The 23,510-nt window shown below is 39.6% G+C and overlaps 1 protein-coding gene across 1 annotated transcript in view; it reads left to right on the top strand.

Annotated features, from left to right (window-relative positions):
* LOC132395205 (seizure protein 6 homolog) overlaps nt 1–23,510 on the top strand; it is a 522,954-nt gene that overhangs the window by 152,497 nt on the left and 346,947 nt on the right. Inside the window, exon 4 of the mRNA XM_059971493.1 lies at nt 11,197–11,389. Coding sequence (XP_059827476.1) covers nt 11,197–11,389 — 193 coding nt within the window. The remainder of the gene's footprint in view (nt 1–11,196; nt 11,390–23,510) is intronic.

Below are 23,510 nucleotides of genomic sequence, written 5' to 3'. Positions count from 1 at the left end.
GTATTCAGGCACATTACAGTGCTGGATCCATGATGCTGACCCATTTTAGATATCTATTCTATCGTTAACTCTCGTAATTTTATGTACTTCAGGTTGCCCCTCAGCCTGTGATGCCCCAGAGAAAACAATCCAACTTCACCCAATCTCCCCTTGTACTCCAATCCAGTCCTCCCAGCGTTTATACTCAGTGTGCTGACAAACAGAGGCAAGCTTGCAATATGCCTTCTTTACCTTCCTTTCTGCTGGAGTGCCACTTTCAGGGAGCTAAGGACTTGCACCCCAAGATCCCCCTGGCGGGCTCCTGTAAAGAAATTCAGGGCCTCTGCATTCACGCACAACTTTGTGAGGTTCTCAGACTTCTGAACGTACAGATACCAGTTCCTGTGTAAACTCACGTCTGCTTTATTAGCGTTCACTTAGAGAGGACTAGAATACAAAACAATGATGTAATGCTGAGGGGTTATCAGGCATTAGGAGTACCGTGAGCAGTTTTGGGCCCCTTATCTAAGAAAAGGTGTGCTGGCCTTGGAGAAGCCCAGAGCAGCATTATGAGAAAGATCCCAAGAATTAAAGCATTAATGTATGAAGAGCATTTGATGGCTCTGGATTGTACTTGCCGGAGTTTAAAAGGATGATAGAAGATCTCACTGAAACCTACCAAATATTCAACTGCCTGGATAGTGTGGACGTGGAGAGGATGTTTTCAATCGTGGGAGAGTCTAGAACACGGCATCAGAATACAAAGACATTCCTTCAGAACATAGATATGGAGGAATTTCTTTAGCCAGAGGATGGTGAACCTATAGAATTTATTGTCACAGATGGCTGCGGAGGGCAAGTCATTGGGTATATTTAAGGCAGAGGTTGATAGGTTCTTGATTAGTAAAGACACCAAAGGTTACAGGGAGAAGGTGGAAGAATAAATTAGTCATTATAAAATGGCAGACCAGGTTCAAAGGCCAAATGGCCTAATTGTGCTCCGATGTTTTATTAGGCCTCCATCAAATATCATCAAAAAGCTTAGATTGTGGTAACCAATCTACATCTACAACCTGGAGAGCTATTCTGAAATCTCCATTGCCCTATTGTTTCAATCCTCTTGCTGAGTTAATTTAAATTCTAATATGTTCAGTATTACTGAGGGACCAATTAACGACTGCATAACTCCAATCAGTGAAATATATGATAACCCCTGGCACCACTGGTATGGGAAGCATTGCAAATCACACATCTAAATATCTTCGTAACAGCTGCTCTTCAAAGTCCTGCAGTGGCTTAATCTGCTGGATTTGAGCCATTCATGTTGAGCAAGTCTCCTCATTGGCAGGCAGTTGGAAGCTGTTATGGTGAGAGTTCAGTGGACTCTGATATCCAATTAACAGAATAAAAAGATCATTATTTATGATTGCCTCTCGTTCCTGTACTAAAGCTGAAGGGTTATTATCAAAATGCACACACATGGCAGCATATTGTGCATGCTGGTGCAAATATGCTCTAGTGTAATTCAAATAACTTTAAGCTTCTGCAATGCTTAGGAAAGGGCTTTGGTTGTCTTTGGCTCATTTAAAACCACTGGCAGTAGCTATGGTTTTCCTATTGTCGCATACACATCTGTTTAATTTTATCCTTCAGATTAAACTTGCTCCGTAGACTACATCCCCCGAGAAGATAAGACACCTCTAAATGCTCACAAGGAGGATCCTGGATGCTGTTCAGAATGCAACTTGCACATTAAAGTTATGAAAATATTCGTATTATGGGCTACAAATTTGACTTGGGCATTTATATACAACATGGGTTATTGATTGACACAGAGGTTACCGGTAATTGTTTCCACAAGGGATGTAGTAATCTCAGCTGCTAAAAAATCCTAAACTCTGGACTTCCTTCCTTTCTCGGATTCCTCCTTAGAATCGGCCCATCTTTTGTTCATCAGGCTGAACAGTCCCTTCTGTAGCTTGGCATCCATTTTACTATGAAAATCTTCCTGTGTAGCACTGTGACACACTTTGCAATCTTTATGGTGCTATATGGAATATAGCAGCTGGTGTTGGGCCAGTCCCTAAATTCTGATTTCCATCACCATGTAAAATGGCAGAGATGATCCAGGGCTTCTAATTTTGTAGCTGTGCCAAAGATACATTTTTCCGTGCAAGGAATACAATTTTTCAAATCTACTAAGTCTGTCCAGTCAGACACACATGAGGAGCATTTGAGGAACTCTGGGTCTGTACTCGCTGGAGTTTAGAAGAATGAAGAAGATGTCATTGAAACCTGTTGAATATTAAAAGGCCTAGACCGGGGGTCGGCAACCTGCGGCTCCCGAGCCATTTGTGGCTCTTTCACCTCTGTGCTGCGGCTCCCTGTGGCTTTGGGAAATAATTGGTCAGTATTTAATTAAAATGTATTTTATGTTAGTTTGTTAGCTTTTGAAATGTAATTCTAAATTTGAAGATTATGGTGATCTTGTACAATCTAAGTGTGGCGACACATTTCCTGGCACATCCGAAATGGCTCACAATTAGCCAGCATTCCGGCTAAGGGAGATAGCCTACGGGGGTTTGTGAGTACGCGTCTTTTGCAGCATCTGCGTCCATGGGGGCTGGGTTGAGGGAGGCTTAAAAGCAAGGCTGTTTAGTTCGAATAAAGTTATTCGACTGCAGTTTACTGACTGCGTGAGCACACCGCTACAACGTGTTTTTATCGCTATTAATATACGTCACCACTGCCAATACCTGACACCCGCCAGTGCGCGATTTCTTTAATTTTTCGATCCAAGGTAAGCCAACTATGGAGAATTCTAAAAAAAGAAAAGTGACTGAAGAAAACAGAACGTTTAATGATACGTGGACAGATTCATTTGCTTTCACTGTTGACGAGACTGGTTTACCGGTATGCTTAATATGCAATGAGAAACTAGCAAACAACAAAAAGTCAAATGTCGCAAGGCATTTCCAGAGTAAACACGCAGCCTTTGCTCAAAAATATCCGGATGGAGATGAGAGAAAAAAAGCCGTTTCGGAACTGATGCGGAAGGTTGATCTGAGCAAAAATCATTTCCAGAAATGGATGAAGTCTGGAAAATCAACGACATACGCCAGTTATATTGCCGCTCAGGAAATAGTCAGGCACGGGAAGCAGTTTACAGATGGTGAATATATAAAAGAATCTTTCATTAAGATTTCAGAACATCTATTCACGGACTTTAAAAACAAGAGTGAAATTGTGCAGAAAATCAGGGATATGCCCCTCTCTGCAAAGACTGTCAAAGACAGAACCATAAAAATGGCAGAAGACATCACAAGACAGCAAATTAAAGACATCAATTCAGCTGTGGCCTACTCGATTGCCTGTGACGAGTCTAAAGACAAAGGTGATATTGAACAAATAGCGTTGTTCTGCCGGTATGTAAACTCTGCCGGGCCACAGGAAGAACTGATTGAGTTGATACCTCTAAAAGACCAAACACGGGGGGAGGACATCTGTGAGGCTGTCTTGAATTGTTTAAGAGCCAAAGGAATAAAGACCACCCATCTGGTGTCAGTAGCTACTGATGGGGCTCCGAATATGACGGGAACGCACAAGGGATTTGTGGCTTTACTGCAGAAGTCGCTGGACAGAAAGCTGCTGACTTTTCACTGCATCTTGCACCAAGAGGCACTGTGCGCTCAAACATTTCCTCCGGAATGCACAGAAGTAATGGATGTTGTCATTCAGATTGTCAATAAAATAATGGCAAAAAGTTTAAATCACCGTCAATTCCGTTTGTTACTGGACGAGATGGAAAGCGCATATTCTGATCTCCTGCTGCACAACAAAGTCCGGTGGCTGTCCAAAGGGGAGGTGCTGAAACGCTTTGTCGCGTGTCTGGAAGAAGTGAAAACTTTCCTGGGCAGCAAAGGGCTCACCTTTCCTGAGCTGGAACAGCCAGAGTGGCTGGAAAAGCTACACTTCATGGTAGACATGACAGCGCACCTGAACACGCTGAACACAGCTCTTCAGGGGAAAGGACGCACAGCCCTGCACATGTTGGAGGATGTTTTGGCATTCGAGCGCAAGTTGACAGTGCTTGCCAGAGATTTACAGAAAGGCACTTTGTCTCACTTCCTCAATTTGAGAGAGTTCAAACAAGGTCACGACATGATAATTTCGGAGTATTTACATTCTGCAATCATCGCAATGCAAACATCGTTTGGGAAACGCTTCTGTGAGTTCAGAGAGGAAAAAAACACATTATCCTTCCCGGTCACTCCCTTAAGCATCGATCCTTCCCTACTGAATACGACTGCATTGGCAGGTGTGAGTCAACCTGATCTTGAGATGGAACTGGCCGACATAGCCGACAAAGACATATGGGTGTCCAAGTTTAGACGCTTGACAGCAGACCTTGAAGATGTTGCCCGTCAGAAGGCCATTCTTGCTCAGAATCACAAATGGAGTGATATTGAAAACCTTCCAAAACCGGACAAACTTGTGTTCGAAACATGGAATGCTATGCCCGACATTTATGTAAACATGAAAAAGTATGCGCTTGGAGTCCTGTCGATCTTTGGATCCACATATGTATGTGAGCAGGTGTTCTCCAACATGAACTTTATTAAAAACAAACATCGCGCACGCCTCACAGATGACAGCTTGCGATCCTGTGTAAAGATGAAGGTGACGTCATACAGCCCTGATGTGCAGACGCTGTGCGCTGAGGTCCAGGAGCAGAAATCCCATTAACCAAGTATGATAAATATTTTAATTGCCTATTATTTTATGTATATTCATATTTTTTCATTGTTCAGTGAAATAGTCCTTTTATTTTTCAGGCTGACAGCTGGCTGATGTTATTTTTGGTTTGCTGCTGGCGGCAAATTTAAGTTTGGCGTTTTTCATAAATACAAGAAGGACTCAAATAGACGTTGAGTATTTTACTTAAAAGTAACCTTCAACCCAACGTCTTTTTTTCGGAGTTCAAAATGTTTTTGTTGCATGCAGAAACGTAATTTCGTTTTCTCTGCAGGAGTTCATCAATTTCATAAATGCAACACATTACAGTTTGTTTATACATAGCATAAAGGCAAAAAAAACGTTGTATGCAGTGTTATTTCATTTTAAATGTCAAACGGGTTTTGCGGCTCCCAGTGTTTTCTTTTCTGTGGGAAACGGGTCCAAGTGGCTCTTTCAGTGGTAAACGTTGCTGACCCCTGGCCTAGACAGTGTTAGATATGCAGAGGATGTTTCTAATAGAGGGGGAGCCTGGGACCTGAGGGCACAGATTTAGAACACAAGGACATACCTTTGGAACACAAACGAGGAGGAATTTCTTTAGCTAGAGGGTGGTATTCATTGTCACAGATGGGAGTGAAGACCAAGTCATTGGGTATATTTAAAGCAGATGATTGATGGGTTCCTGATTAGTAAGGGCATCAAATGTTACAGGGAGAAGGCAGAAGAATGGGGGTTGAGAGGGGTAATAAACCAGCTGTAGTTGAATGGCGGAGCAGACCTTTTGGGCCAAAATGCTTACTTCTGTTTCTGAGTTTTCTGGCCATATGGACACCGAAGTACAAAGTTAAATAACCTTTCAGTGATCTAGAATGAAGTTATTCTGAAAAAGTCCTCATTCCTTCAAAGGTCATGGAAGGAAAGGCTACCAATAGTCTCTGAATTAAGGATGGCAATTTTCTCAAGGGAAATTTTACACTGCTCACATATCACTCCTTCATCCAGTCGCTTAATGCGGCTGTTGGTTTTAAATGATTTCATGCTTCCACTCAAACAGTACATAAAAGGAAAGTCATCTAAATACATTAAACATTTGCCTGCTAATACTGGTAATTTTTCTAGGCTGTTGTAGATTAGATCCTAGGGATTGGGTTAATAAGAGTTCTGCTTCCAGGATTTACTTAATGTCCCATTGATAATGTATTTATCCAGAAGGAATATATTCCGAATAAGCTAGCCATGCAGATATATAATCCTTTAAAGGTGAAAGTAATGAGATATATATCAGACAGCATTTCTAAATATGAAAAGACAAATGGAATAGATCTCTCTCGACCAAAGCAGTAGGAAGCAAAAGGGCAATGAAGTAGATCTTGCCATTAGCACATGTCAATGTAGAAGGCCATTTTATACAGCACACACGTTCCATAGTAAACCTTCAAAACGTTGTCTTAGAAGTAAAAAAAAACGTAAGTGATTCAAGCTGTGATGCAGGGATGTTGCTGAACGTGACGTGAATAATCAAAATGATTTATGTAAACCTGCATGTTTTTCCTGCTTCACCATGCACACTCAGTGGCCACTTTATTAGGCACAGGAGTGGAACCCAGAGTCGGCCTCTGCTGCTGAACGCCATCCAACTCAAGGGTCGATGGGCTGTAAGTTCAGAGGTTCTCTTCTGCACTCCACTATTTTAACACATGGTTATTTCAGTTTCTGTTGCCTTGCCGACAACTTGAACCAGTCTGGCCCTTCTCTGGCCTCTCTCATTAACAAAACGTTTTTGCCCTCAAAACTGCCACTCACTGGATTTTTATTTTCATTTTTGCACCATTCTCTCTAAACTCTAGAGGCGGTTGTGCGTGAAAATTCCAGGAAATCAGCAGTTTCTGAGATGATCAAACCACCCTGTATGGCACCAACAATCATTCCACAGTCAAAGTCACTTAGATCGCATTTCTTCTCCATTCTGATGTTTGATCTGAACAACAACTGAACCTTTTAACCATATCAGTATGTTTTAATCTTGCATTGCTCTTACAGTAATATCAACATGTCTGGCAAATACAAACGTACATACTCTCTTGGAAGGCATTATCAATGGAGGAACTCAAGTGATAGAAAAGAAATGAATTTAAGTGTTTAGATATTACTCAAGAGCATCACTGTCAGTCCCACTGTGTGACAGGGTACTGTTTTAATGAAGAATGCAAAAACAAGTGATAAATACTTAACTGCAGAATTTGAAATAAAGTCAAGCAATACTTGCAGTATTGTTATAGGTTTAGACACAATCTAAACTGTTGGTTGAATTTCAAACACTGCTGTTGGTGCATAACAGGTAATTAAAGGCAGGAATAAATGTGACACTTGAGGAGTATAAGAAATGCAGGAGAACACCTAAGTAGGAAATCAGGAAGGTTAAAAAAAAGGCATTAAGTTGCTCTAAGAGACACGTGAAGTAAAATGCAAAGGACTTTCATAGATATATTAAAAGCGAAAAGATAGCTAGGGACAGAATTGATCCTCTGGAAGATCAGAGTGGGAATCTAGGCATGGAGCCAAAAGAAACAGGGGAAATCTTAAATAGATTTTTTGCATCTATATTTACTTGGGAGATGGACAGTGTGTTTATAGATGTGAGGCAAAGCAGCATCAACTTCATGGACACTATACATATTACAGAAGAGGAAGTGTTTGCTGTTTTAGGTAAACTTGGGTGGATAAATCCCTAGGGCCTGATAAGATATTCCCTCGGACCCTGTGGGAGGCTGATGCTGAAATTGCAGGAGCCCTAACAGATATATATAAAAAACATCCTTTGCCATGGGAGAGGTGATAGAGGATTGGAGGATATCTAATGTTGTTCTGTTGTTTAAGAAAGGTTTTACAAATAAGACAGGAAATTATAGGCTGGTGAGTCTGATATCGGTAGTGGGAAAGTTATTGGAAAGTATTCTAAGGTTCAGGATATATAAGCATTTTGATAGACAAGGAGACTGATTAGGGATAGTCAACATGACTTTGTATATTGTAAGTCAAGTCTAACCAATTTTGCAGAGTTTTTAGAGGAAGTTACGAGGAAAGTCGATGAAGGCAAGCCAGTGGATGCAAGGCCTTTGGCAAGTCTCGCACAGGACATCAGGTTAGGAGGTTCAGTCGCTTGGCATTCAAGATGAGGTGGTAAATTGGATTAGATATTGACTTCAAGAGGGAAGCCGGAGAGTTGTAGTAGACAGTTGTCTCTCTGACTGGAGTCCTGTGGTTGGTGGTTTGCTGAGGGATCAGTGCTGGGTCCATTGTTGTTTGTCAACTGTATGAACGATTGGGATGATGAGTGGTAACTGGAACAGCAAACTTGCAGATGACACAAGATTGAGAGTGTAGTGGACAGCAAGGGAGACTGTCATAGCTTGCAGCGGGATCTAGACCAGCTGGAAAAATGGGCTGAAAAATAACAGATGAAATTTCATGCAGACAAGTGTGAGGTGTTGCACTTCAGGAAGACCAATCAGGAAGCTCTTACATGATGAGCGATAGTGCATGAAGGGATGCGATAGAACAGTGGGATCTGGGAATATCGATCCATAATTCCTTGAATGTGGCATCACAGTTAGGGTTGTAAAGAAAGCTTTTGGCAAATTGGCCTTCATGAATGAATATACTGAGAATACAGATCACTGGCTCCTGCCTAGCCACCATCAAGGACATATAGACAGAAAGGTGTCAGAAAAAGCCCGGTAACATCATGAAGGATCCCAGACTCCCCACTCATGAACTGTTTGTTCCTCTCCCATCAGGGAGGAGGCTGCACCAGGTCCAGCAGACTCAAAAACAGTTACTTTCCCCAAGCTGTAAGGCTGATCAACACCTCCACCCACTAACTCCACTGCAACTTTATTATTTCTGAGCAGTCAGCTTAAGTACAGCTTAGTGCCATTTTATGGACAAACAATCTATGTATATGTAATTATATTTGTTGTGCTTTTATTATTGTTGTGTTCTTTATTTTTTGTGGGGTTTTTGTGCTGCATCAGATCTGGAGTAAAATAATTTTGTTCTCTTTTACACTTGTGTACAAGAAATGACATTAAACAATCTTGAACCTTGAAACTTGAAAAGACCTATTTGCAGTAAAGGAAAACAGGGGAGTTTTTCTCAATGACATGGCAAATATTGTCTCCTCTACCAAAACACAGAATCAGAATCAGGTTTATTATCACCAGCGTGTGACATGAAATTTGTTAACTTGGCAGCAGCAGTTCAATGCAATGCATAATCTAACAGAGAGAAAAAAAAATAAAATAAAGCATAATAATAAATAAATAAGTCAATTATGTATTTTGAATAGACTATTAAAAATTTGCAAAAACTGAAATACTGTATATTAAAAAATGAGGTAAGCTAAAAGCTGGGAAATCAAATGTACTTGGCAAAGGGTCATATTTCCCAGCTTTTAGCTTATGTATTTTGAGAGGACCGGAAGTGACGGCATTGATGAATACTTATTTTTGTGAGATATTATAAACAGCCCACTTTTTTTTTCCTTCTCTTTTGTTTGTTTTTTTTTCTTTTATATTACTTATTAGCTATAGTTATTAGATTAGATTAGTTAGTTCTGCATTATATAAATTTTTTTTTGTTTTTTTTTCTTTCTTTTTTCTGTTTTTTTTATATTATACATTATGAAATATTTAGATTTACTATGTCCATACATATATCTTATGGCTTATGTCTTGGTAAACTCATTTATATTGTAACTATTATGTATGGTTTTTTTTCATATGTAATGGAATGTGTATGTTGGTAATTTCTTTATCAATATATCATCTGTATTCTGTCCATATTATTAATATTAATAAAAAGATTTAGAAAGAAAGAAAAAAAAAAGTGAGGTAGAGTGTCCAAAGCTTCAATGTCCATTTTGGAATCGAATGGCAGAGGGGAAGAAGCTGTTCCTGTACTTTGAAGGCTAGTGCCCAAGATGGAGCTGACTAGATTTACAACCTCCTGCGGCATCTTTTGGTCCTGTGCAGTAGCCCCTCCATACCAGACAGTGATGCAGCCTGTCAGAATGCTCTCCATGGTACAACTATAGAAGTTTTTGAGTGTATTTGTTGACATGCCAAATCTCTTCAAACTCCTAATAAAGTATAGCCACTGTCTTGCCTTCTTTATGACTGCATCAGTATATTGGGGCCAGGTTAGATCCTCAGCGATCTTGACACCCAGGAACTTGAAACTGCTCACTCTCTTCACTTCTGATCCATCTATGAGGACTAGTATGTGTTCCTTCATCTTACCACTCCTGAAGTCCACAATCAGCTCTTTCGTCTTACTGACCTTGAGTGCCAGGTTGTTGCTGCAGCACCATTCCACTAGTTGCCCTAAGACCCTAAGAACCAAAGAACCAAAGAACCATAAGACCCAGTTATTGTTGATGTTTATGAGAGGCTGGACATCAAATAGGTTTTCCTAATATAATAATCACACTTGATTAGTACATGATTGGCTGTAAATCAGTCTGGATGTTCTGAAAAGGTCATAGAAATCTAGCTAAAATGCAAACAGTACCATTATATACAATAAAATATTTGGTTACTAACTGAAAATGTGACCATACTTAGATTAATAATAAACTTTAGCATTTTAATATCTTTAAGATTTCATATATATATATATATATATATATATATATATCAAGGGAAGGGATCTTCCTGGCATTGGTCCGTAGCCTGCTGGTTATGATATTGATATAGCAACGTGTTTAAAACAGACCAGGTCAGGTTTGACCACAAGGATTGGAAAAAGACCAACTGACCCAGAGAGGATAACAAAATCTGACTTATATGTTTGAGTGGAGATGAGCAAGAAATCCTAACAACAGGATTTCTTGTTCAGCTGAAAAAAATCATTTAAGACATCAGCAAAGGTGACCTACTCGACTCTCTATTATAGACAGTCAGATAATAGAAGATAAGAATCACGGAAACTTGTATTCTCTGACTTGTATTTTGAGAAATCTATGCTTTCAATAGTTACTGCTGTGTTTTCATTCTTCCTGACTTCAATCCTATGAAATATCCATAACCAAGAATAAAATGCCCATTCATATGTTCTCTAGATGTCTGATTAAACTGTACGGGGATAATCTGTTACGCAGTCTGCTCTTGTAAGAAGCAAAGATCAAACTATTATGCCTTAACCTTAATCTGCATCACATGTTTCTCTATAAACACGGTGCATTGCCAGGAAAACTGAATCATTGCATTTGCATTTAAATAAAATTTAACATGAAAGGGTGGTAAATTTAACATTTGTGTATGAATTCCTTGATAATATTAAACTTGTGTAATCCTAAAGGATGAAAATGAGAAATGTCAGAGCTTTGCTGTTCCCATATTCATCCCATTTTGCTCCTGCCTGAAGCATATTGATCAGTAGTAATTTGGTAACTATATTTTCTATGTAATCTCTCTGCAGGTGAAAAACATCAGTTTGTCTGAAGGAGAGATGCTGACAATTGAAGGACTTGATGGAGATGAACCAACTGTTCTTGCCAATGAGTCAATTTTAATGAAGGGGCAGGTGATTCGTAGCCCAAGCAATCAACTTTCTATCCATTTCCAAAGCATTCAACTTCGAAAGCCAGGCTCATTCCAATTCCATTATCAAGGTAAGGGCTTACACTCCAGGACTGGAATAATGGGACAAAAGCTATGCCTGTGTTATGTGACTGGGTTTTTTTTTCAAATTTGAAAGCAAGTGACTTGGCAAAAAATGCCATCTTATTCGATCTCAGACAAATGAAAGTTTATATCCTGTAAAATGGGATTGTTCTGATATTTGTTAGAATCTGTGAATGAAAGATGAATGCAATATAGACTCACACTTTCAATTTCAGTGGTTTCCAATCAGTCCAACCTGAGCTTTTAAAGGAACTCTGTTGTAAAATATCCTTGCAGAACTAGTTTGCACCAGCTTCAAAGTAATTGCCTTGTGTTTATTTAGAAGTTCTCGCAGACTGTGATAAGTAATTGTGTACAACTTGGCAAAGGAATGGTAGTGAATTTCTGTTGCTCATATGGAGAAATGTAAAGTCCTGCTTTAACACATTTTTAGAATAACAGTGTGATGATCCTGATGTAGGTGAAATGATTCAATTTTATCACTAATACCAACAAGGACATGGTACACTAATAATAAAGCAAACACATGTTTAAGCCTGTACCACCAACCTACACTCACAATATTTCCTCTATAACATCTTCCTCTTCTTTACCTTTCTTTCTCAGAATTTTTCTTCATCCCCTCTTGTACCTTTGCTTATCAACTTTGGATTTAGTGTGCTAATTACACTTAGAAAGCAGTACAAATATTCCCACTGTTAACTCCAGTTGAATGCCATCATCAGTTTTCTCATTACATTGTTTTAGTTAAGCAGCCATGCTGCCAAATAAAAATGAATTATCCATCCCCTACACCTTCCCTGCAAACTAACACTAAACTGTTTTCCCTCCTTCCCAATTCTGATGAAGGATCTTTGAGACATTATGCCTTTCTACTGTAGTGCCTAAACTGCTGAGTGTTTCCAGCATTTTCTGCTTTTATTATTGTCAATGCTAGTTGTTTCTTTGTTTTTTTATTTACATAAGGTATATTATTTTTGCAATAAAAAACTGAAAGCAAACAAATATATTGCTGAGTTATGAAAGTTTCTATTGTGGGCATTAAATTGTAATTTTTTTATTCTACCGTGAATGCCTGAAGAAAATGAAACTGAGGGTGACATACAACCATAGAACACTACAGCACAGTACAGGCCCTTCAACTCTCCATGCTGTGCCGACCCATATAATCCCTTAAAAAAAGTACTAAATCCACACTACCCCATAACCCTCCATTTTTCTTTCATCCATGTGCCTGTGCAAGAGGCTCTTAAATACCCCTAATGTTTTAGCCTCCACCACCATCCCTGGCAAGTCATCCCAGGCACTCACAACCCTCTGTGTAAAAAGCTTACCCCTGATGTCTCCCTAAACTTCCCTCCCTTAATTTTGTACATATGCCCTCTGGTGTTTGCTGTTGGTGTCCTGGGAAACAGGTACTGACTATCCACCCTACCTATGCCTTTCATAATCTTGTAGACCTCTATCAAGTCCCCCCTCATTCTTCTACGCTCCAAAGAGAAAAGTCCCAGCTCTGCTAAACTTGCTTCATATGACTTGTTCTCCAACCCAGACAACATCCTGGTAAATCTCCTCTGCACCCTCTCCATAATAAATTTACTTTGACTTTGAACTTCTTCCATTGTGCTCCTTTTACGAACTGCGGGGAGTTGCAGGGATTCAATTACATGTGTGCAGTTTGCACCTGTACTTTGGACTATTCTTTTCACATTTAAAATGTGTACACAAGCATTCTCCCTCAGGCTAAACAGTAACATTTGCATCCAAATTACTTCTACCTGCTTTTTAATGCTTGTTAAAACATTGGTGGTTTAGAGACAATCTTCACTGCACAATAAGATCATGAACTAATGTTTTAAGTGCAGTAGAATTGAACAGGTGACGTTCCAGAAGACTTCCCTGAAAAACTTTAATTATGAAATGCTGCAAATCCAGGATTCAAATGAGCAGGCTTATATAATAGCAGATCACTGATATACCATGTTTTTTTTCCAGTAACGTTAATCCTGATACCTGACCTATTCCCAAAGTAAGTACTGTGGATACTGGGTGGTTGAAATAAAACAGAAAATATTGAAGATATTCAGGTGACATCTATGGACAGAGAACTGAGTTTAACATTTAAAATTGATAATCTTTCATCATAATCAAAATAAGTTCCCATTTCTAATTAATTCTGTAATTACTCATTTAGAATCCAGGCAAAAGTTCTGAACTTGATAAGAAAGTCGGGAAAGAAGCATGTCGTGTTTAAACTATTTGATTATGTTCATTTTTAAGTTAATGTTTTGATCTTTGCCTCTGACACTCTACAAATATCTAATATCCAACTGGTGCTTGGTACGGCACAGTAATAATTGATTACGAACCCAACAGTCATGCCATCTGTCTGAGTTCAAGTTCTTTTGCTAACTATGCACAGCTTGCTGTCAGTCGCACAAGTGCCAGAGTTAATGTGTTGAATATTAGAACATTGCATCATGGGAAAGGTATTAATATTTATGAGTTTTTTCTTTGAAAACTGATGTTTGCAGTGCTTGCTCCAACATGAAAGTACTTCAATATGTGATTGGGTCAGAAGATCCTCCAGAAAATTGTTTAGTTTTTGCAGAACATCTGCTGCTTACAGCATAGTGTTAGTGGATTATTTCATTGTCCTAAAATAAGTTTTGGAATAGATGAATAAATAGGTGGCTTGGCAAAGCACATTTCCCCCATCTCAAATGTGTTGAATATTGAAAGACTATACTGTATCTTGCAAACAGCTTGACCAAGCATGTAAAGTTCAGAAACTTTAAATGGTTGATTTGATTGAAATAACTGAGCAGAGACCCACACCATTTCCCTACTACATAATTGGATTTTTGTGTGTAAGGGGGTTTCTTCTTTGCGAGGAGCTTTTTTCTTGTTGTTAATGCATATGTTAATCAAAATGGCTTCTTTGTTTTGTTAAAAGTAGGAATGCTGCTTTGCTATGATAAGAGCTTTTTCTTGCAGTTTGTTTGGGTTTAGAATTACTGACAATAAGAATTGTATTCACTTGTTAACCAATTGGGATTAATGTTATTCTTTCTTCTGGGTCTGTAAATTATTGCTGGCGGGGATTTGGGGGGTCGGCGCGAGAGGGTGAGAGAGAGAGAGGACGCGATGCTGTAAGCTGGGCCACGGAGCGGACCCCGAGCGGGGGTCCGAGGCCAGGTTTGGTGAGGAGACAAAGACAGACATGCTGGGGGTGCTTGGTTGATCACTTCGGGTGCACCTGAGCTGCAAGTCGAGGAGTTCGGAGGGGATCGAATGGTGGCCAGAAGACTTCAGTAATTGAGCTCCAACGGTTGTGCACGAAGTGGTTTGGACTTTGATAAGTTTGGTGCCTTTTCTTTATTTTCTTTTCCTTCATATATACTGTATCGTTATTAATCACTTAGTTCTAGTAAGATCTATAAATTGTAATCACTTAATCGCATATGGTGTACTGTCTGGTATTTGGCGGGGTGGGGACATCACACAGCATCCACACCAGCTGATTATCCAGTTTGGCGGGGCCGAAGGCTGCTCCCCCTAGACGGAACGAGCTGAGCGAGCCTGAGGCGACCCAGGGTCTACATGTAAATAGTCTTCTGGCATCTTTTGGTGTCACCCTAAGATATAGTCCTGATCTTCTGTGGGGGTTGAAGTCAGATACTCAAACCTGTGCTAAATAAGAGATCTGTTTAAGTAGGCTTTAATTATTAGGCAATTGAAACCAACTCAGGTGATAATTCTTCCTAGCCATGCACTGGTTTTCTATTGCCAAACCTGGAAATATGTATGAGGTTTTTTATGATTAAGTCATATATCCTGTCCTTCTATGTCAGACTAGATAAAATCTCATATTATATTGCAAATCATATTCTACTGCAAGTTGTTTGCATGCCCTTGGTATAGCAGGAGAGTGGTTAAGTTACTAGGCTGGTATCCAGAGCATTGAATTATTGATTTGAAGTCAAGAGTTCAAGTCCTACCATGGCAACTGTGAGATGTAAATTCAAGTAATTGAAAGCGTTTGAGGTATACAGATAATGGTGACCATGGAACATCATAAAAATCTGTATGGTTCACTGATACCCCTCATGGAATTCAGTCTTCTGTCCTGCCCTCCGGTGTCACGGACCCACAATGCTACTTGATTCTGGAATGGCTAATGGCTCTCTCATCTTGGGGTTAATTAAGCAACAAATATGGGTTCAACTTGAAACTTTTTTCAAGAAATTGAGACAGTGCTTAAGTTATTCCTTACCTAATGTACATTGTCAACCTGTAAAACTGAAATGCTGGTGGTTTGGGGGGGGGGGGGGGTGTGTATGCATCTGATAATAAGAGGGCCATACTCTAAATTGTGTGTGATACAGTTAATGTAGCTCAGTAATGAGATCGTCATGAAGTTTGAACTGTCTGTATATCACTATTCACAGATGTAGAACGTTACAGCATAGAACAGGCTGTTTAGCCAATGATGTGGTGCTGACCTTTCAACCCATTCTCAGATTAACCTAATTCTTTCTCTTATATAACCCTCCATTTTTCTATCATCCATATGCCTATCTAAATGTGTTTTTAAACATCCCTAATGTATCTGCCTCTGCCACCTCAATTGGCAAGACATTCTATGCGTCCACCACTCCCTGTATAAAATTTAACTCTGACATCCCCTCACCCCTATATTTTCCTCCAATCACCCTAAAGTTATGCCCCCTTCATATGAGTCATTTCCACCCTGGAAAAAGAAGTCATTTGCTAACCTTTCAATCTATGTCTGTTATCATCATGCACACCTCTGTCAAGTCAGCTCTCATCCTCCTTTACTCCAAAGAGAAAAGCTGTAGCTCATTCAACCTTTCCCCATAAGACATGCCCTCTAAAGCACATACAAAATGCTGGAGAAACTCAGCAGGCCAGGCAGCTTCTTTGATAAAGAATAAACAGTCGACATATCACGCCGAAAACATTCATCAGGATTGCTCCAGCCCAGGCAGCATCCGGGTAAATTTCCTCTCCACCCTCTCCAAGGCTTCCACATCCTTTCTATGATGACTTAGTACAGAACAGAACACAGTATCCCAAGTGTGGTCTAACCAGGATTTTTGTAGAGCTGAAGCATCACCTCAACGCTCTTGAACTCAATCCCCTGACTAATAAAGGCCAACACACCATCTGCCTTCTTAACAACTCTATCAAATTGTGTGGCAACTTTGAGAGATCTATGGGTGCACCCCAAGATCACTCCCTTCCTCCACAATGCCAAAAATCCTCCACTAACCTTGTATTCTGTCTAAAATATTCATTTACAATAACATTGGCTCAGATGCATTCCGATAGGTCAAGTTGGCATGATTATCCACCAGTAAATTATTAAGAGATTATTAAGGGATTGGACACGCTTGAGGCAGGAAACATGTTCCTGATGTTGGGGGAGTCCAGAACCAGAGGCCACAGTTTAAGAATAAGGGGTAGGCCATTTAGAATTCTCTGGATGCTTTCAAGAAAGAGTTAGATAGTGCTCTTAAAGATAGTGGAGTCAAGGGATATGGGGAGAAGGCAGGAACGGGGTACTGATTGTGGATGATGAGCCATGATCACATTGAATGGTGGTGCTGCCTCAAAGGGCCGAATGGCCTACTTCTGTACCTATTGTCTGGTGTCTATTGTCTATAAGGTAGCAATGGGCTTGGAATCTTCCCAGGCCACAATGGTGAGGTATTTGAGATACATCTTTAGTTCTTTATCAATAAGAAAATGCCCCAGAATTTCTTTTTCGTAAAGTATACACTTTGCTTCTGCATCAGTTATAATTAGAAAGCTTTCTCTGATCCATTTACAACTGGCCTCTTGTGTTTCTTCAGCCCTGAGGAGCCAAGATGTAAAAGATGACTATAACTTGGGCATCCAGGAAGGAAATGACAGACACTATTAGTGGTGTAGTTTGCAGGCTGTGTGAGGAATCAGGCCAGCAGGGTGTCAAACCATTTTTGAAGCAAGGTAAAGTGATCAAGTTCAAATTGCTGCAGATGACATATCGATTTTTCATTCTTCCCCAATCACACTGATATTCAGTCTGAGCATGCACATTGTGACTGCAGTACTCAGAGTATATATTTAACAAGGTGCCTCTTGCTCAATCTAGCCCTGACCCAAAAAGTTCAGAGCAATCTCTCAACCACAAAACATGCCCTTTCACAGCTAATGCCATAACCTTTTCACTTTCACAAGTAAGGCAAATCAGAAGAGGTCTCAAAGTGGCCATTTCAAACTCCAGTGACTGTGATTGAGCTGGACAGAAATTGGCTTGTTAATAGTTTTGTATATTAACAAATGAAATTGGTTTGAGAATTTGGTTTCAGAGATTTCAATTCTCACGTTAGCTCATATACTTGACCATGAATATTGGCAATAAATAAAATCTGTTGCTATACAATGAAAGAATTAAAATAGACTACATCTCCTCAAAAAAAAACAAGAAAAGAATGAAATAACATATTTTATTTGTTGGAAAATTCCTTCAGGTACTTCACAGGATTTTGAGGACTCAAAAGAAAATAATCAGGCAGATAATCAGAAGTTTGTGAGAAGTTTTCAGGAAGAGAGAAGATTAGAGAAGCAGGGAGATTTAGAGAGGGAAATCCAGAGCTAAGGGGTGAGATAGGCAAGGAGACAAGTTACATGCTTAAAACTAGGGATGTGGCAGAAGGTGCAATTGGTGGATGGATATCTCCAAAGGATGCAGTGCTGGGAGTGATTACAGAAAAGGAGTGAAGACCACATCAACCAGAATGCAAAAGCCAACAAATTGTGAATACAGAAAGAAAAAAAGTAATAATATATAAAAAATGAGCAACAAATATTCAGAACATGAGGTAAATATAATCTCAATAAATTCATCCCACCCCCGCCCGATTCTTATAAACTCCAGTGAGCACAGTCATCAAACACCCCTCACGCATTACCAGGAACATTCTCGTGAACCTTCCCTGGACCCTCTACGATGCCATGACATCCTTCATGGAAAGGCGCCCAAAACTGCTCCCAATACACCATGTGCGATCTGACCATTGCTTAAAAAAGCAATTCTAAATGATAATTTGATAGAATTTAATACAAATACTTACAGGGATCAGTTTGAACTGAAAGCAGGTATTAAATGTAAGCAAAGTAAACTTTGAGGTCATGCTTAAAATGGCTATTATAGATTTGGAATCTACTTTAAAGGGTAGGAAACAAGAGATGGCTAACATGTAAAGGGCTAGTACACACCTTACAAGAAACATACACAACTTTTTAAGGTACAAAAACCCAAGGGGAGAAATCAGCCAGTTGTGGTTAACAAGAATTTACAGTACTAGATCAGAAGAAATGGCTTAATACACAGTCAAAGAAGCTGTAAGCCTGAGGATTGGAAACATTGCAAAACCAAGCAAGAGGGAACTGAGGAAATGATAAGAAAAGGAAAGCAGAATAAGAGAGTAATGTAGGGAGAAACTGAAAGAAAAAGATAATAACAACTTCCATCAGTGTCTATAAAGAAAAAAAATAACAAAAATTAATGTGAATCCCTTCCAGGCTGAGATGGGATAAATTATGGTTGGGAATAAGGAAATGACAGAAAAGTTACGCAAATATTTTGTCAGTCTTTAGGGAAGAAGACACAGAAGCCCTCCCAGAAATAGAGAAGTTCAAGTATCAAGTAAATAAAGAACTCAAGGAAATTGCCATTTGAAAATACTGAGTACTGGGAAAGTTAATAGCATGGGAACTAAATCAATCACCTAGGGTCTGATAATTGTCTTTCAAGGTTTTGGGAGATTTGGCTTTGGAGATGGTGAGTGTCATCTCCATCAATTCAGAAACTGTTCCACAGGTTGGAATGCAATGCCACTACTTAAAGAAGAGGGGAGAAAAGACTACAAAACATCAGCATTGAGGTAATATTCTTATTAAGGAAGTAGTGACAAATTACATAATTGTTTAAGACAGGGACAGCAACCATTTTTATACCATGGAGTCTTTCACTAACCGAGGGGTTCATGGACCCCAGGTTGGGAACCCACTAATGATCTGGGATTAGGAAAGTTCAAGTCAAGTCAAGTCAAATCACTTTTTATTGTCATTTCAACCATAACTGCTGGTACAGCACACAGTAAGAATGAGACAACATCTTTCAGGACAACAGAGTTACATGAAACAGTACAAAAACTACACTGAACTACGTAAGAACAACACAGAAAAAAGCTACACAAGACTACAAACCTACCCAGGACTGCATAAAGTGCACAAAACAGTGCAGGCATGACAATAAATAATGAACAAGACAATAGGGACAGTAGAGGGCAGTACGTTGGTATCAGTCCAGGCTCTGGGTGTTGAAGAGTCCGATAGATTGGGGGAAGAAACTGTTACACTGGTCGTGAGAGCCTGAATGCTTCGGTCCCTTTTCTCAGATGGCAGGAGGGAGATGAATTTGTATGAGTTTGTAAGTTATTTTTGAAAATAAAAATTTATACTGCAGGTGGTTATGGATAGAGAATTCTCTGGCAAACAGAAAAAAGAATAGGCATAAATGTTTTTATTTGCTTGCCAAGATGTTAGGAATAGTGTACCATAGGTGTTGAGTATTTAATATTTCAGAAATATTTGAGTAACATTGTAAATATATTGTTTTGTTAAGCATTCCTTGTTGTTTACAAAATTAATTATAGATTATATGTAGAAGTATGTGAATGGCATACGTCATTGTGCCACCATGTCATATGTGTGTGCCTCATTAAAGTAAGAGTAAAGTAGACACAAGTTATCCCTGGGCTCCTGGGATTTTCTTTCAATCAGCTTCTGGAGTTACAAAACCTTGGAAAAGGAAATAGCTGAAAAATTTACAAAAAAAACATTTTTTTTCTTGATGTTTTCTTCCTCATGCAAATCAACTGTCTCACTATAATGGCAGAGATGAGCCAAAGGGAATCCTGAAGTGATCCCACATGGTCTCAGGTCTACATGGCCTCCTAAAATGGTTGGAAGATGCAGCAGAAGCTCTAATTCCCCATTTTTACCAGCGCCGGGATGAACTTGCCCTTGAAAGAGGTTGCTTTACATAATGATTGAGAATTGTTGTACTATCCAAGGTGACAGCTAAAGTGTTGGAGGAGCTACGTGCTGGTCATCCAGGTGTGGTTAAAATGAAAGTGTTGGCTCAAAGCTTTGTCTGGTGCCCTGGACAGATCAGCAGATGAAGCAGCTTGCCATGCACTGTGCAGGATGTTAACACATCCAGAAAATGCCAAGAGCAGAGCTTCTCCATCCTTGGGAACTTCATGCATTGCCCCAGCAGAGGATTTATGTGGGTTTCACTAGACCATTCATGGGTACAATTTTTTTGGTAGCAGTGGGTGCAACTACAAAGTGACTAGAAGTGTTCCAAAAGCCTCCATTGTGGCCTCGCATGCTGCTGATATGTGGAGAAGTGATTGATTTCTCAGGGAAGGGTTTTCCTGAACAGTTAATCAGCGACTAAGTTTGTTGTGGAACAGTTTCAGGCATTCCTGAAAATGAATGGAATAAGACATATTATATCTGGACTGTAGCACCCAGCTACAACGGCTTTGCAGAAAAGTTTATACAGAGTCTAAATACGCACTGTGAGCAATGTCAGCAGAAGACGCTACACTGTCACTGAACCAGAAGCTCACCTAGTTCTCACCAGCAATACAGCAAACTCCAAACCCAACAACTCATCAGCTACGCTGCTCCTGGGTCCTCCTTTCTGCTCACACTTGGATGTCTTCAAGCCCAAATCTCAGAAGGAGTATGCAGGACAAACAGATGAGACATATTGAGGGCTTCTTGAACAAAGAGGTTCAGTGTTTCACTCCAGAACAAGCAGTCCTGTCGAGGAACACCAGAGGTGATCAAAAGTGGGCACTTGGAAAGATTAATTAAAAGAACTGGAACTCTCTCCTACATAGTGGAGATTGCGCCTAGTGTCACCTGGAGACACCATGTAGGTAAGTTGAGGAGAGCAGAACTAATTGTTAGAGAAGAAAGCTGTCTAGAGCTGTCAGAGCCACTTACTGCTGTCTCAGAGTTGACTTCTACAACCACCACAAAGGAGGTTCCTGAACCTGGGACTGTTTCACAGTCACAAGTCTCACCTGCCACTTTTTAGATGGTAAACTGCAAGTAAATGACTTGAATTAAGGCATCATCGTTATGGTTGTAAAATTTACCCATTATGTAAAGGTAGGCAGTAAAGTCATTGTAAAGTGGAGAGAAGATATAGATAAGTGGGTGGATAAAAATTTAACAAGTGGAGTATAATATAGGAAAATGTCAAATTGTCTACTTTGACAAGGAACAGAAAAAATGCTATTTATCTAAATGATGAGAAACTGCAGAGCTCTGAGGTACAGAGGGTGTCCCAGTGCATGGTTACGAAAGCCAAAAAGCAATTATCATTCAATGTTCGTGGAACTGAATACAAAAGTTGGGATGTTATACTTCAGTTGTATACAGCATTGATGCGACCATATCCAAAGTACTTTTATACTTCATTGGGCCTCCTTATTTAAAGGAATATGTTGCCTGGATTGGGGAACATGCCTTATGAGAATAGGTTGAATGAACTTGGCCTTTTTTCCTTGGAGCAACGGAGGATGAGAGGTAACCTGATAGAGGTGTATAAGATGAAGAGAGGCATTGATTGTATGGATAGTCAGAGGTTTTTTTCCCAGGAATGAAATGTCTAACACGAGAGGGTACAGTTATAAGGTGCTTGGAAGTAGATACAGAGATGTTAAGAATAAGTTTCTTTCTAAGCAGAGAGTGGTGAATGCATGGATTTGGCTACTGGTGACAGTGGTGGAGGCAGATACAATAGGGTCTTTTAAGAGACTCCTGGATAGGTACATGGAGCTTAGAAAAATAGAGAGCTATGGGTAACCCTAGGTAATTTCTAAAGTAAGTGCATGTTCAGCACAGCATTGTGGGCCGAACAGCCTGTATTGTGCCGTAGGTTTTCTATGTTTCCATGTTCTATGTTAATAGGTTGGAAGTATTGCAGAACTAATAACATGGAATGGCCTGATTACCTTTTGAGGACATGTTGGCTAGGCCAGGCTTTATCTACCTGATGAGTGAAAGGGGATTTAATTAAATTGTTTAAATTCCTGGGGTACTTGACAAGGTTAATGCGGAGAGAATATTTCCCATAGCTAGAACTTGGGGCCATTGTTGATAGATAAAACAGAGACAAGGTGATTTTTGATTTCTCTTTCAAGGGTCTTTGTAAATTTGTTCCTCAGAGGGAATTAGAAGCAGACTTGTCGAATACTTTTAAGCAAGGGTAGATAAACCAATGAAGGCGTACTGTAAATAGATAGAATAGATGAGCTGAGTTTACAATCCAATCAGCCATGATTGTATTGAAGAGAGGAACAGGTAAAGGGCCAAATAGCCTATGTTTTTCTTGTGTTCTTATGAAACCATCTCTCACGTTAATGTCAGCCTTAGTTCCACAGCCCAGCTTCTTCACTCTGCCACCAACCTTCTCTACTTCCTCCCTATCTACTGGTGCCAGAGCCATCTGCTTTCTCTGGAAGTCTCTTCCTAATCCTCTCCAACTTTCTGCTTGTCTCCTACTTTTTTTTTTAAAAGCCTGTTATCAACCTACATTCTCCACCGAGCTTACCATATTTTTTTATTCCTCACTCTCTTAACTCTGACCTGTCTCTCTTTGAAGTGACTTTGGACACCTACAGCATGAAATGTACTGTATTAATACAAGTAGCTTTAAACTCAAAGTTCTGTTAAAGAAAGAGCTAATTGAACAACTCCATATTTTAATAAGATGTAATTTTTTAAAATTCTGGTATGAATAAAAAGTACAGCTTCAATTAGTGAAGTTCATGTGGCTGAATAATAATCCTGTATGAGGATTAAATCAACTTAACTAGAGGTCAGTGTCTGTACTATATTAATTCTCTGAAACCATAATACATTTCAATCATCTGCCATCTGGCATATAAGGGGATTCATTCTTTCACTCAGCAACTCCCTGAGCATCAATATTGTGAAGGGTCAAGCATT

This window comes from Hypanus sabinus, chromosome 6, assembly GCF_030144855.1.
Source record: "Hypanus sabinus isolate sHypSab1 chromosome 6, sHypSab1.hap1, whole genome shotgun sequence".
Lineage (NCBI taxonomy): Eukaryota > Metazoa > Chordata > Chondrichthyes > Myliobatiformes > Dasyatidae > Hypanus > Hypanus sabinus.
The sequence above is the reverse complement of the archived record's forward strand: the minus strand, read 5'-3'. Positions and strand labels throughout refer to the sequence as shown.